The following is a 12,746-nucleotide window of genomic DNA, read 5'->3' as shown; positions in this document are numbered from 1 at the left end:
CAAGTCTAAAATTCAAAATTATGCTAACCTCACTTTGGATGTGTTTTGTACTAGATTCCATTGGGTTCTAGGGTAAGGTGAGTTAATCAAGTTTGCACACCTGGTATAGCTCTACAGATTTGTTGTAGTGACCCATGGCAAAATCTCCACAGATCAAGAGATACAGGGATCTAAAGTCAGCACAATATCACTGTTTTTCAGAGTTAGGCATTTGGATGCCTTTGGGACCTTTTTGCAATTTACTCAAATTTGTTCCATAAAACTTGGAAATCTCCAAAGATAAAAATTGCCTAGTTTTTGTTACTCTACCACTTTGATATAAGAACTTTGGTCTCAAAATGCATAGAATTTGGAGTCACCTCATAAAGCACTAATTAGGGTTTCTAGGGTCCTTAATAGGGTTTGAGTGTTCTATGGTTTATGTGCCACTCAAACACTCTAAGTTTAGTCTCTTTTGAACACCTCCACTAACGTTTAAGTTCATACTCAAATTGCTATCTCACACACCCACATGCTTCTACACTACTACAGGGAACCTCTGTACAGGCGGTCCGGTTAGCCTCTACACAGGCGGTTCCAGGAACCGCTTGTGGTGCACCGACTGTGATGTAAAACAACATCACAGGCGGTCAATCAAAAACCGCCTGTGATAGACACACATCACAGGCGGTCCGGTTTAAAAGAACCGCCTGTGATAGACACACATCACAGGCGGTCCGGTTTAAAAGAACCGCCTGTGTTAGCACACATCACAAGCGGTTTTAATTATAAGTCCGACTGTAAGCACACATAACAGATTCATATACAGAATTAATAACAGATTCAAACACAGAATTAATAACAGATTCAAACACAGATTCAAACACATATTCCATACACATATTCATCATACAAAGATTCCATACACAGATTCAAACAAGTTCTATAGCAGGTTCCATACACAGATTCATCCACATATCAAGTTCCATCATACCAAGATTTATACACATCAAGTTGCATAACAACTCAACATCTCAAAGTTCCATAGACAACTAAACATCTAAAGTTCCTAACTAAAGACCTAAACACTGTGTGATATTGTGTACAAACTTAGTTTTGGGAATTTTTGCAAATTTCCATTTACATTGTAGAATAGCCCTTGTTGATGAAGAACTTCACGGCGCATAAAGTAAAGCAAGTCTCTTACAACCTTAGCCACGCCGGTGGAAACCATATCTCTTTCTAACCATTCAGCATTGATCTTAGATTTAGGAACCTGCAATGAAAGCAAAAAGCAATCGGTGCTAAGAGTAATGTGATGAGCAACAATATAACATAAAAATTGCAACATAGACAATGATAGCGAACTTACATCCTCACGATTGACCATGTAATGGAAGGTGACACGACACCATTCGCATACATAATAACCGCACAGGACAGTACCCGGAGGTTGTTTGTCACCATATGGAAATAATGATATTGACAAATTAGGCTTGTCCTCTGGATGTTCGCCGCCAAGATCTTTCCAATAAAAACGGTATGCACTGCATATAAGAATAGCATTGTGAGATTAAGAATACATTTGTTAAGTTGTAATAAGTACAAGTGTGCAATAATAATCATACTTCTCTAAAATCTTCAAGAAGTCATTATACGTAGCCTTTTCCATTCTCAGTGAGTCGAAGACCACGACTTTACCATCCTTTGGCCAGATCATGATACAAATGTAGTGGTCACTATATAGACATAGACGAAAACACATGTTAATATCACGATTGCCATAATTTATAGTTCAAAATTAAACCATGTCGATAACTTACTTAAAGTGGTGCGGAGCTATTATTAAGTCCTTGCCATGTTGTACATGATTATACATGGCTCGTCCAATGTATGCCGCCATTACCTTCATTTTCTTTCTCTGATTCTGTTTGACGGCTTTCTCAAATTCAGCATCGTCCAAGTCTTTGTATTCTTCTCCTTGCCTCCGAGCAACTACTTTGTAGCGAGCTTGAGATATCAACAACGGGTCAAGAAACCCTGTCTTAAGTTGTTTCTTCTTATCATCCATGTATTGCATCCTACGTGTAATAGTGTTAATCGTTAGACTCTCGTTTATGTGTGCGTGTACAAAACTAACAAATATGATAGTTTAGAGGTACTTACAAGCAAAAGAGGGTTAAGTAGTTGGTTTCCATCCTTTGTCGGTGGTACAACGACCAGAGATCGTCAAAGAATAAATGCCGCACAGGATTTATATGATCATTGCTCCAAAATGCATCTTCTGGCACAACAAATGTGAATTCCTCGAGTTTGTATTTGTTGCTAGCCACCATGTACCACTCATTGTATTTGCATATTTCTGTTAAAAAATAAAATTATTTTCATATTTAAATTGTATTTTCATATTTTTACAATCACAGGCGGTTTTGTCTTAGGGCCCGCTTGTGAAAATGATAGAGCACCACAGGCGGTCCTAAACAAAAACCGCTTGTGATACTATTACATCACAGGCGTACTGAACCGCCTGGGACATCACAGGCGGTTTTCTAACCGAACCGCCTGTGATGTAAAAATCCTACCGCTTGTATAGAGCCAAATTGTACTAGTGCTAGTCTTTGGGTAAGTACCCTATCCTAGGGTTAAGGATCAGTTCAAGTCATCACATCACAACTTGTTTTGAATTTTTTATCTAGTGGATGCACTCTATGTGTATCATACATAATGAAATGCCAGTGCAAATGATGTCATGCCCAAGTTTTAGTTCTGGTAACACCAAGGGTGTTACATGACGCCTAAAAAACCACAACTTAACCAAAGTGTAACACCCTGAATTTGGGATATAAAATTTCTTTGTTATGATCATCCAAATTCAAGTGTTACTCTTCTCTATCTCACTCTAATTTCACTCTCTCTCTCTCTAGTTTTCTCCCTCTCTTTTTCTTTTAATTAGGGTTAGTTGAATTAGTGAAGGATTATTTATTTTATTTTGCCCAAAATATATGAGTCATGGAATGTTGCATCATATTGAGCCTAAATATTCTTTGAATTGTTGCATATATTTGATTTGGTTTGAATTTGAAACTTGATTTGAATTTGAATTGAAAACCCTAGAGAAAATAAATAGAAAAGGCAATAGAAATTCCAGGAAAAAGGAAAAGGCCATTTCGGCCCAAACCAGCCCACTAAGCCCAGCCCCGCGCGCGCCCTCGGTGCCTGACAGGCAGGCCCCACTTGTCGGCGCCAACCTGAGCGCGCTCACTCCCTCTCTCTCTCTCTCTCTCTCTCTCTCTCTCTCTCTCTCTCTCTCTCTCTCTCTCTCTCTCTCTCTCTCTCTCGCTGCTCTGTGGGGCCGAGCTGTCGGCGCCGTTCTTTTCCCCGCGCCCTCTCTCTCTCTGTCCCGCTGTCCCCACCTGTCAGCCGTCCCTAACCTCTCGCCCACCATCTCCCTGTCGTGGACGCACCCACGTCCACACGTTCTCCGGCCACGTCCCTGCACCCATGCCCCTTTTGAGCCCGCCGACCTGCTCGCCCACCTCCCCTCGCTCATTTGTGCCCTCTGCCAAACCCCCTCGGCCTCTCTCTCGCTCTGCCCACGCGTGTAGAGAGCTCCGCCACTGCCCGCCGTCGACTGTTGCCTGTTCTGCGGTCACTGTCGCGTCTGTGCCCCATCCCGTGCCACGGTGAGTTCCGCCTCGCTGTCAGCTGCTCGGGACACCCTTCGGTGTGCCCTTCCCCTCTCTGTTTCGTCCGGTCCATGCTCACCGGAGCGATCCTTGCGCAGCCAGAGCCCCGCCACCGTCGCCCCGTCGAGTCCCTGCGCTCTGTCGTTGCTTCGTGACTCCAGCGTTTCCCCTTAAGGTGAGTGACCCGCCCGTACCCTTAATTTGGTCGTTCCTGCTTTGTTGCTCGCACGATTGCTCGTCGGAGCTATCTCACGCCGCCGTTAACCCGCCCCACCGTGGTCTGCGCCCTCCGGTGCCCCTGCGCTAGTGTGAGGGCCATGGCTGAGTCCGCCAGACCGCCCTAATCGCGCCTGGGCCAGCCTCCAAGCCTCTGGAGCCCCGCTGTGGCCAGCCTCCTCGTCTCCGATGAGCTCTCGTCGCGGGACCGAGCGGCACCACCGCGCCCATGTCCGCTGAAAGGGAAATAGGGTCAAACCTTTTCCTAAATGATTTTGGTGGTTGAAATGCCCAACACAAATAATTGGACTAACTAGTTTGCTCTAGATTATATATTATACAGGTGCTAAAGGTTCAACACAAACCAATAAAAAGATACAAGTTAGGGTTCAAAAGAAATGAGCAAAAGAAACCGAAGAGAACCCTGGTCTGGCGCACCGGACTGTCCGGTGCACCAGGGACCGTACAGGCTGAACTCTTCACCTTCGGGTTTCTGGAGAGCCGCTCCGCTATAATTCACCGGACTGTCCGGTGGGCCAGCGGAGCAACGGCTAAGAAGCGCAACGGTCGACTCCAACGGTCGCCTGCAAACGTGAACAGTGTGCGGATAATTCGCGCAGAGTCAGAGCAGTGCCAAAAGGCGCACCGGACAGTGAACAGTGCCTGTCCGGTGCGGCACCAGACTGTCTAGTGCCCCAAGACGTTAGAGCTCCAACGGTCGAACCCGTCAGAACCCTAACAGTTGGGTGACGTGGCTGTCGCACCGGGCTGTCCGGTGTGCCCATCGACAGACAGCCTCCCCAACGGTTGGTTTGGTGGTTGGGGCTATAAATACCCCTAACCACCACCACTCCAAGCAACCAAGATTTTCAGACATCTCATTAAATACAAGAGCTAGTGCAATCAATACAAGACACAATACAATAGAATCAAAGCCTCTCCAAGTCCCAAATCCACTCCAACCAAATAGTGACTAGAGAGAGAGTTTTGCTCGTGTTCTTTGAGCTCTTGTTCTTGGATCGCTTTCTTCTTCCTCCATTATTGTTCTCAAGACAATTGTAATCAAAGCAAGAGACACCAAGTTGTGGTGGTCCTTGTAGGGGTCTAAGTGACCCGTTTGATTAAAGAGAAAGCTCACTCGGTCTAGGTGACCGTTTGAGAGAGGGAAAGGGTTGAAAGAGACTCGGTCTTTGTGACCACCTCAACGGGGACTAGGTTCTCAAGAATTGAACCTCGGTAAAACAAATCACCGTGTCATCCGCCTTATTTCTTGGTTGATTTGTTTTTGCTCTCTCTTTCGGACTTGGTTTTATTTCTAATGCTAACCCCGGCTTGTAGTTGTGCTTAAAGTTTGTAAATTTCAGATTTGCCTATTCACCCCCCCCCCCTTCTAGGCAACTTTCAATTGGTATGAAAGCCAGTACTTCATTAGAGTCTAACCACTCAAAGTGATGTCGGGAGGATCCGCCAAGAGGGAGATTGAAATGGACACAAGCCGAGGGAGGCTCCATCAAAGCAGTCCGGTGCCAAAGGAAGGGAGGAATCACCTCTCCGCGTCAAATCGCATCGGAGTGGTGACAAGAAGAAGAAGATGAAGAAAGTGGTCTACTACGAGACCTACTCTTCGTTGCCCTCCACCTCCGGCTCCGACGCTCCGTCCGTCACTTCTAAGCGCCATGAGCGCAAGAAGTTTAGTAAGATTCCCCTACGCTATCCCCGCATTTCTAAATGCACTCCTTTACTTTCCGTCCCATTAGGCAAACCAACGGTTTTTTACGGTGAAGATTATTGTATGTGGAGTGATAAAATGCGGCATCATTGTAACGCCCTGAATTTGGGGGTAGAATTTTTCCTTCTTTTTACTCACCAAATTCAGGCGTTACTCTCTTTTCTTTTCCCGTTTCGCTCCTTCTTCCCAATTTCAAAGAAATATAGCGACTGGTGTCCGTGTCATGTGTAAACAAAACCTAAGTGGTCATGAGTGCTGCATCATGCCGAATCATATTTCTTTGTCTGATTTCGTTCTTAATCGCGTGCGTTGCTTAGTTCCGTTTTGGATTTTGCTTCGCAGATTGATTTCTGATCTGTGGTTGTGCGTGCCATGGGGTTTTGGCCCACGGTGCGGCCTGACCCGGCCCAGCTCGGCCCCCGCGCCCCTGGCGCCCACTGCTCCCCATGCGCCCCCAAGGTCCCTTTCTCTCATTTGATTTCTCCCGCGCAGCAACCTCTCTCTCTCTCCCATCTCTCTCTCTTTCTCCCCGCGGTGCCCTAGGTTTTGGAGACGGTGATCGCCGGAATTTGGATCCCCAAGGTGAGCTCCCCTCTCCCTCTCTCTCTTCCCCTCCCCCTTCTCCTTCCCTGCGCACCCCCTGCCCCCGACGCGCCCGCCCTCCCCGGCAACCACCCTGTCCATGTCGCGTGCGCCCTGCCCGGCGGCCCCTGCTCCCATTGCACGCCCTCCCCGGCGACCCCCTGCCCCCGTCGCGCGCACCCTCCCCGGTGACCCCCTGCCCCTGTCGCGCGCACCCTCCCCGGCGGCCCCTGCTCCCGTCGCACGCCCTCCTCGGCGACCCCCTAGCCCCCGTCACGCGTGCCCTCCCCGGCAGCCCCTGCTCCCGTCGCGCTCCCCCAGGTGACACCCCTGCCCCCGTCGCGCGCGCCATCCCCGGCGGCCCCACGCCCTGCACCCCGGCGGCTCGACCCCGCGCCCCCGGTGGCCCTGCTCGCCCGCGGCCCCACGCTCGCGCCTCCCGGCGGCCCCGCTCGCCCCGCGGCCTCGCGCCCGGCGGCCTTCGCGTCCCGCGCGCCCCTTGCGACTCGCCCCCGCGCCTGCATCCCGCGCGTTCGGCCCCGCGGCCCCGTGCCACGACGTCCTCGTTCCACGCGCTCGGCCCCCGCGCCTCACGTCCCGGTAGCCATGCGCCCCGGCAGCCCTGTCGCGTGCCCCGGCGTGGCCTCGCGTGCCCCGGGCGCGCGCAGCGTGTTCGCCCGCGCGCAACTATAGTTGCGCGACGTTCAACTTTCAGCTTTATCCCTTTTTCAATTTTAGTTTAGTCGATGTGCTGTGTCGCGCGCTTCGTCGTGCGACGATTCAATTTAAGTTCATCTTTGTTAATTGTCGTAGAACCTCCCAAGTTATCGGGCCCACATGCACCTGTCCTTGTCTCAAAGACCTCAGACGGCTATACATGTGCACCAAACAACTTAACAGGATCTGTCCAAGTGCCCCGAGGACCCCGGATAAATGACTTACCGCCAAGATCGCAGGATTAAGTAAACACAACTCACATACAAACACTTGCAGCGGAAATAAATTCTTTATTACAAAATGATTACAAGTTACAACATTTACAAGTTATAGCAATATTACAATATATCATCGGAGTGATTACAAGAGAAATTGATTCAAAAGATTACAATTTGAATGTATAAAACATTTATAAGTTTTAAAATACATGCTAGCTTAAGTGACAATCCTCAATAAAGAAGCTAAAGATGGGATATACTTATATAAGAAGGCCGAGCCCACCGACACTTAGCACCATCCACAACAGAACAAAATTATAACCTGAAAACAACAGGGAATAAAACCCTGAGTACGCAATTACTCAGCAAACTTACCCGACTAAAGAAAAGACTCTCAAGGGTATGCTGGTTTATTGGGAATCAAGGTAAAGCTTATCAAATTTCAAAGACTCATTTTTGCAGAATAGCTTACTAGTAGTGGATCCTTATGCCAAGCTTTTACTTCACCAGTTAAGTACTTTTCCTGAATCTAGATTTGCATATACTAGAGCATTCACTTGTCCTACACTAGCTTCCTTTTATCAACTTTAGTTTCACTTGTTATCTACGATGAGTGTCGAAGATCCAGTCTTCATATCCGAGAAGTTCGGTGATCTGAATCGATTAATACCCAGCTAGGGATCTCCAACCACACGACATATGTAGCACTTAACCCTTGCATATGTCAACTCGCCCACGGGTGTCTCAAGACCAGAACAGGTTCACGCGACCCGAGAGCACAGTACTCCATCGTCCAGCCGTTGGCCTGGTTGGTACACGTTACTCTCGCCATGGTGCCCACCATGTTTCCGAGAGTACAACACCCCACCTTCCAGTCTCTTGCCACGGAGGGTACAAGCTACTCTCACCATCTCTCCACTCCCAGTGCTTGCGAGCTGTTCTGGTATTGGTCCGACCAAGGCAAAGCTTACCCATGATGAGGCATGTGGCCAGTTAAAGGGTCCTAGATCAGCAGGCCAACAATTGGAGCGGTCCTTAATCGACACAGACGGGCGACCTTTCCTGCTCAACGTCTGGTCTCATCTTATTATTTAACACTCAAACCATGTACCTGACAGAGGTACAATACTTGAATAATGAATTCATCATCGCGAGTGATGCCTTCATTACTGCAAGTTTCTTTTTCATAAAACCCATATCCAGTGTTACACAATATTCTTTTAAAAAGGAACAAGTTTTAATTTTCTAGGCAGGGCTAAGCCTCATTAGTTCTCTTTATAAAATAGGTAGCAAGGAGGATAATCAAATTCCAAGAAATGGTAATGCATCAATTGTTTAGTCACACAACTCCTATCACCTAATGCAGCAGATAAGTAATAAAAATCTTTAAAACAACAAGGAGGTGGCAAATACACCGGGACTTGCCTGGGATAACACTACGTTAGTGTTGTTAAATGATAATCACTTGGTGAGTATCTCCCATTCTGGCACTTGGTTGATCCGTCCACTTTAGCTTCGTCCATCAACATCGTCTTGTGATTAATCCAGCTCTTGTCCTTCACATCACGTGATTAATTAACGTACCTAGATGATATGCATAATGCATATGAGTGAATAGGAGCATAAATAGCACAAGATAGATAAGTTATACTAAGGAGGATACAGACTTAAAGCAAGACATCACAATTCTTAGGTGTAACAACTAGATATATTTAACTCTACATTAGACATGACGTTCTAGTCAATTGGACCTAAACCAATCATCAAGTAACATTAGCAATATACAAATCCTAATATATTTAGAATATAACACTGATGTACCACAATATTTAAAAACAATTACTATATGTTGACATATCACTACGTATCACAATTACATTTTTTTCATTTAAACGGATCGAACTCAAACATCAAAAAGGCTACACATAAATCCAACCTCATGAACTAGAATATCCTACCAAATGATTAACACCACTCTTAGTACTAAGGAACAACTCATTATTAAGAAGCATAGAATTTTATAGTATAGTATTTATCTTAATTTAAAGATTTAAAACACTTATATGCATAAACACTAGATACTTCTGACTTTATACAATCATAAAATTTGAGGTAATCAGACCTAACCCAAACATTAGGTAACAATAACTAAACACATTAAACATGGGACACATGTTCACTTGAAGTTAGCTACTTCAAGACTTCACCAATCAAGAACCAAGAACTAATTAATCCTATCTAGCCAAGCAAGAATGATTCCAAGTAACAGTTTAACGTGTGCAGATTTTCTGGACAGCAGTACAGTAGTCAATTGTTTTGCTCATAATTCACAAAATATCCATCCAAAAATAGTAAACTAGGACTTTCTGTAAAGCTTATAAAGTCCTCTATAACTTTTGTATTATAAGCACAACATGATTCTGCATTTTGAAAGGTCAATCAGTGCTAAACGTAAATTATGTCCAGATTTGGACAGAATTCGACTACTTACTTCATTAATTCATAACTAGAGTTTCAGGCATCCAAATCAGGTGATTCTAGACTTTTTAGAAAGCTAGTAGAATTCTCTACAATTCATTTATGAACATCCCAGGTTAATTTAATATATATCAAGGTGAGAAAATATGAGAAAGACTCTGCTGTCCAAATTGGGACAGATCCAGAGATCCTAACCCAAACAGTTGTAACTTAATTTATAGATCACCAAAAAGGGTGATCCAAAATTTGTTGAAAAGCTTAAGGAAAGTACTACAATTCTCCTATAATTGCTAATGGCTGATTCTCATTTTAACTTAGCCAAACAATCCAATTTCCGAAACCTATACAGAATTTGGACAGATTCTGAAACTGGACTTGGAAAAACATAACTCCTAAACTACTAGACCTATGGTCATGAAATTTTTACACAAGCAAGATAAACAAGTGAGCTACAACGTTTATATATAATATTTCTACAGAAAACATGGTTTACTTTATTGAACTAGCTGCGCAATTAAAACTGGTCATGCAGTCCCAATAGCAAGAAGCCTAATTCAGTTCCTATTTAGCTTCTCCCATTATCATGTTCTTGATACTTACAAAACTTTAACACAATATCATTGATTATGGCTAAAACCACCTACTTAATCACATATATAAACTAGTATACTTCATAATCAAGCACACAATCAATTCACATGACTTTCATTTTGTCAAACACATGGAGCGCAAAAACAGCCAGCGCAGCAGGTGCTCACTGAGGTCGATAATAAGGCCGGGGCTGCGCAGATCCGGGGCTGCTGCTCGGAGGAAAAAGTGCACACGCGGCGGTGAGCAGCAGGTCCACAGCGAGGTCGGAGAGGCAGCCAACGTTGAGGAAGATCGAGCCACTGGCATGGATCTCGGCGTCTGGTGTGGGGATGTTTCCTGCCGCTGCCGTGGGGAACCATGGAAAGGAGGAACAGGGGGCGTAACCTTCTTCTTCACCCAAACATCCTAATATTTCTTTTCGCCAATATCACACATAAAACACACAAATTAAATCAAGTACAAGCGCCGGATGGGAAAATAAGCAAACAAACAGTCCACAGCAACGGTGCTCACCGTTAATAAATTCGACGCGAATTCCACAAAAAAAACAGATGATCTCCCGTTCTGGCTTTTCGTCGAGCACATGGGGAGCATCGCTCTGGGCTTTTCTTCTTCTTCCATGTAACCTCCCTGGGCGCGACGCAAGGATCGGACAGCACGCGAGGCTGACGGGGTCTCCACAACGACGGAAGAGAGGTTGTGGCCGTGGTGATGACGAGGTCGACGGAGAGTATGGCGAGGACCTAGGACGTCCATGGAGGGAGGTGCTGCTGTTTCCTACGCCATGGGAGAGGTCGGCTAGGGCAACCATAGGAAGTAGCAAGGGAAGGGGTGTGTCCAGGGAGATGGCTCGGTCACCAGCAGAGAGGGGCTGGGCGAGCTCCTGCAGAGGGGAGTACGCCGAGCAGGGGGAGCCGCCATGGGCGAGGTCACCATGGGAGGAGGTGAGGGCGCAGCTGGCTGCCATCTATGGAGAGCTAGAGACGTTCTGTGCATCTAACAGCAGGGAGGGATGAGCGCCATGGCCAGCGGGATCCAGCGCCCTGGCCGAGCTGCGCTGGTCATGGGGTTCGAACGTGGGGAGTCAAGCACGATGTGAGATAGGCACCAGAGACCTACGGTGGCTTCTTGAGAATTCCAGGAGCTACGTACGTGAGGATAAGCCACGGATGGTGGCTGGATAAGGCTGAAAATAACATAAAAACAATCAAGCTGAAGAGAAACGGCGTGGAGATAATTGGAGTGAGGAGGTAAGGAGAATTCTGATTTTTCTTCTCCAGTTTGTAATAAAAGAAGACATTTATGAAATCTAGGATTTGAATCCGAACGAGATGCAAACAGACCAATCAAAACAATATCAATTATAATATTTTTGGACTGCGCTTACAATGGTAGGTATTTTTGGGATCAGATAAATTTCCAAAGTTATAGACAGTGAAACAGATTAATTACGAGTACTCAGTTCGGTTCTAGTTATCTCGGTCCGTTTTAATTTTGCATCAATATTGTTGTCGTCGAGTTTCTAATAAAATTTGCTTAGGACAACAATCACAAGAGTAGGTCGGGATTTCAAATTCATATTCTCTTAATCCATAAATTTTAAATGGATATCAGACTCGACATTTCGCAAAATAAATACGCGAGATTGATGGGACATAAAAAATGTGATCCTTTCGGAAGCGACCTCACGCATTGTTCACGTGGGCGAGAGGTTATGCGCTGTCCAGGCACCGGTTAGCACCAACCACGCGCCACGATGTCAGGCCACAGAGAGACACGTGCAACGCAAGCGTGAAAAAATTTGAAACCAAGTTTAGGAACCAGATCCGATTTCAAGAATTTAGAGTTTGGGGCAAGACGTCGAGGGCTTAACCCAAACGATATTGGATCTAATGTTTTGGAAGATTACTAAAGTCTGAATTTTTGCAAACTAAATTAGGACAATTTAAACAGATGGAGACAAACACGATATCAAAATCGTGATAGACAAAGATGATTAAAATATAGTGTCCATTTACATTCACAGCTATCACGTGTTAACGTCCACACTCATGGTCGAGTAGACGATAAACACCTGGGGTGTTACATCAATGATCTGTGCCGCGCGCTTCGTCGCGCGATATTTCATTTTAAATTCAGTTTAGTTGACGTATGTCTTGCGTTTTGTCGCGCGACGCCTAACGTCGCTTTATAATTATTGCAAGTGTCTCGTTGCGCGCTCCGTCGCGCGATGAGTCATTTATTTCTTAATTCAATTTAAATGTTGTGTCGCGCGTCTCGCCGCGCGACCATTTCCTTTAATTTACCTTTATCTGCTTATAATGATTAAATACGGAACATGACTTTATCTTATGCTAAACGTAATGGCCAAATTAATACCATTCTGTTTAAACGAGTAGTTTAATTTATAATTGTGTAACGTGATCGCTTCTCGACCGTTACTTTCTCTTTCTCGCTTAGTCGCAAGTGTGAGCCTTGCGTCGAACGTCCGTTTTTTATTGCATTCCATTGTATGGTGTACTGTTCTTTTGTATTAAATATGTGGAATGT

General features: G+C 45.5%; 1 protein-coding gene across 4 annotated transcripts; it reads right to left on the bottom strand.

Moving 5' to 3' along the window:
* Window positions 1-7,179: 7,179 nt before the first annotated feature.
* On the bottom strand, window positions 7,180-11,360 carry LOC100273776 (uncharacterized). Of its 4 annotated transcripts, none has more exons than XR_004856000.1 (4): window positions 10,710-11,360; window positions 10,364-10,601; window positions 8,553-8,711; window positions 7,180-7,449 (listed from the first exon to the last, which is right to left on the bottom strand). XR_004856000.1 is itself a non-coding variant. In XM_020547934.3 (3 exons), the coding sequence occupies exons 1-3, from the start codon at window positions 11,161-11,163 to the stop codon at window positions 8,699-8,701; spliced, it is 705 nt and encodes a 234-aa protein (XP_020403523.1). In that variant the 5' UTR covers window positions 11,164-11,360; the 3' UTR covers window positions 7,180-8,698. The 4 variants fall into 4 exon arrangements, 2 of the variants coding, with proteins under 2 accessions (XP_020403523.1, NP_001352727.1); NR_158615.1 differs by having other exon boundaries at window positions 7,182-7,449; window positions 10,364-10,610; window positions 10,710-11,295; XM_020547934.3 differs by having other exon boundaries at window positions 7,180-8,711.
* Window positions 11,361-12,746: the final 1,386 nt, after the last annotated feature.

Source organism: Zea mays, chromosome 1 (genome assembly GCF_902167145.1).
Source record: "Zea mays cultivar B73 chromosome 1, Zm-B73-REFERENCE-NAM-5.0, whole genome shotgun sequence".
Taxonomy (NCBI): Eukaryota; Viridiplantae; Streptophyta; class Magnoliopsida; order Poales; family Poaceae; genus Zea; species Zea mays.
This window is presented reverse-complemented; position numbering and strand designations above follow the sequence as displayed.

Coding starts and splice junctions, on each gene's coding strand:
- LOC100273776 (NM_001365798.1), bottom strand. CDS start 11,163: ATGGCAGCCAGCTGCGCCCTCACCTCCTCCCATGGTGACCTCGCCCAT. Junction 10,611..10,709: donor TCGCGTCGAATTTATTAACG/GTGAGCACCGTT, acceptor ATTGGCGAAAAG/AAATATTAGGATGTTTGGGT.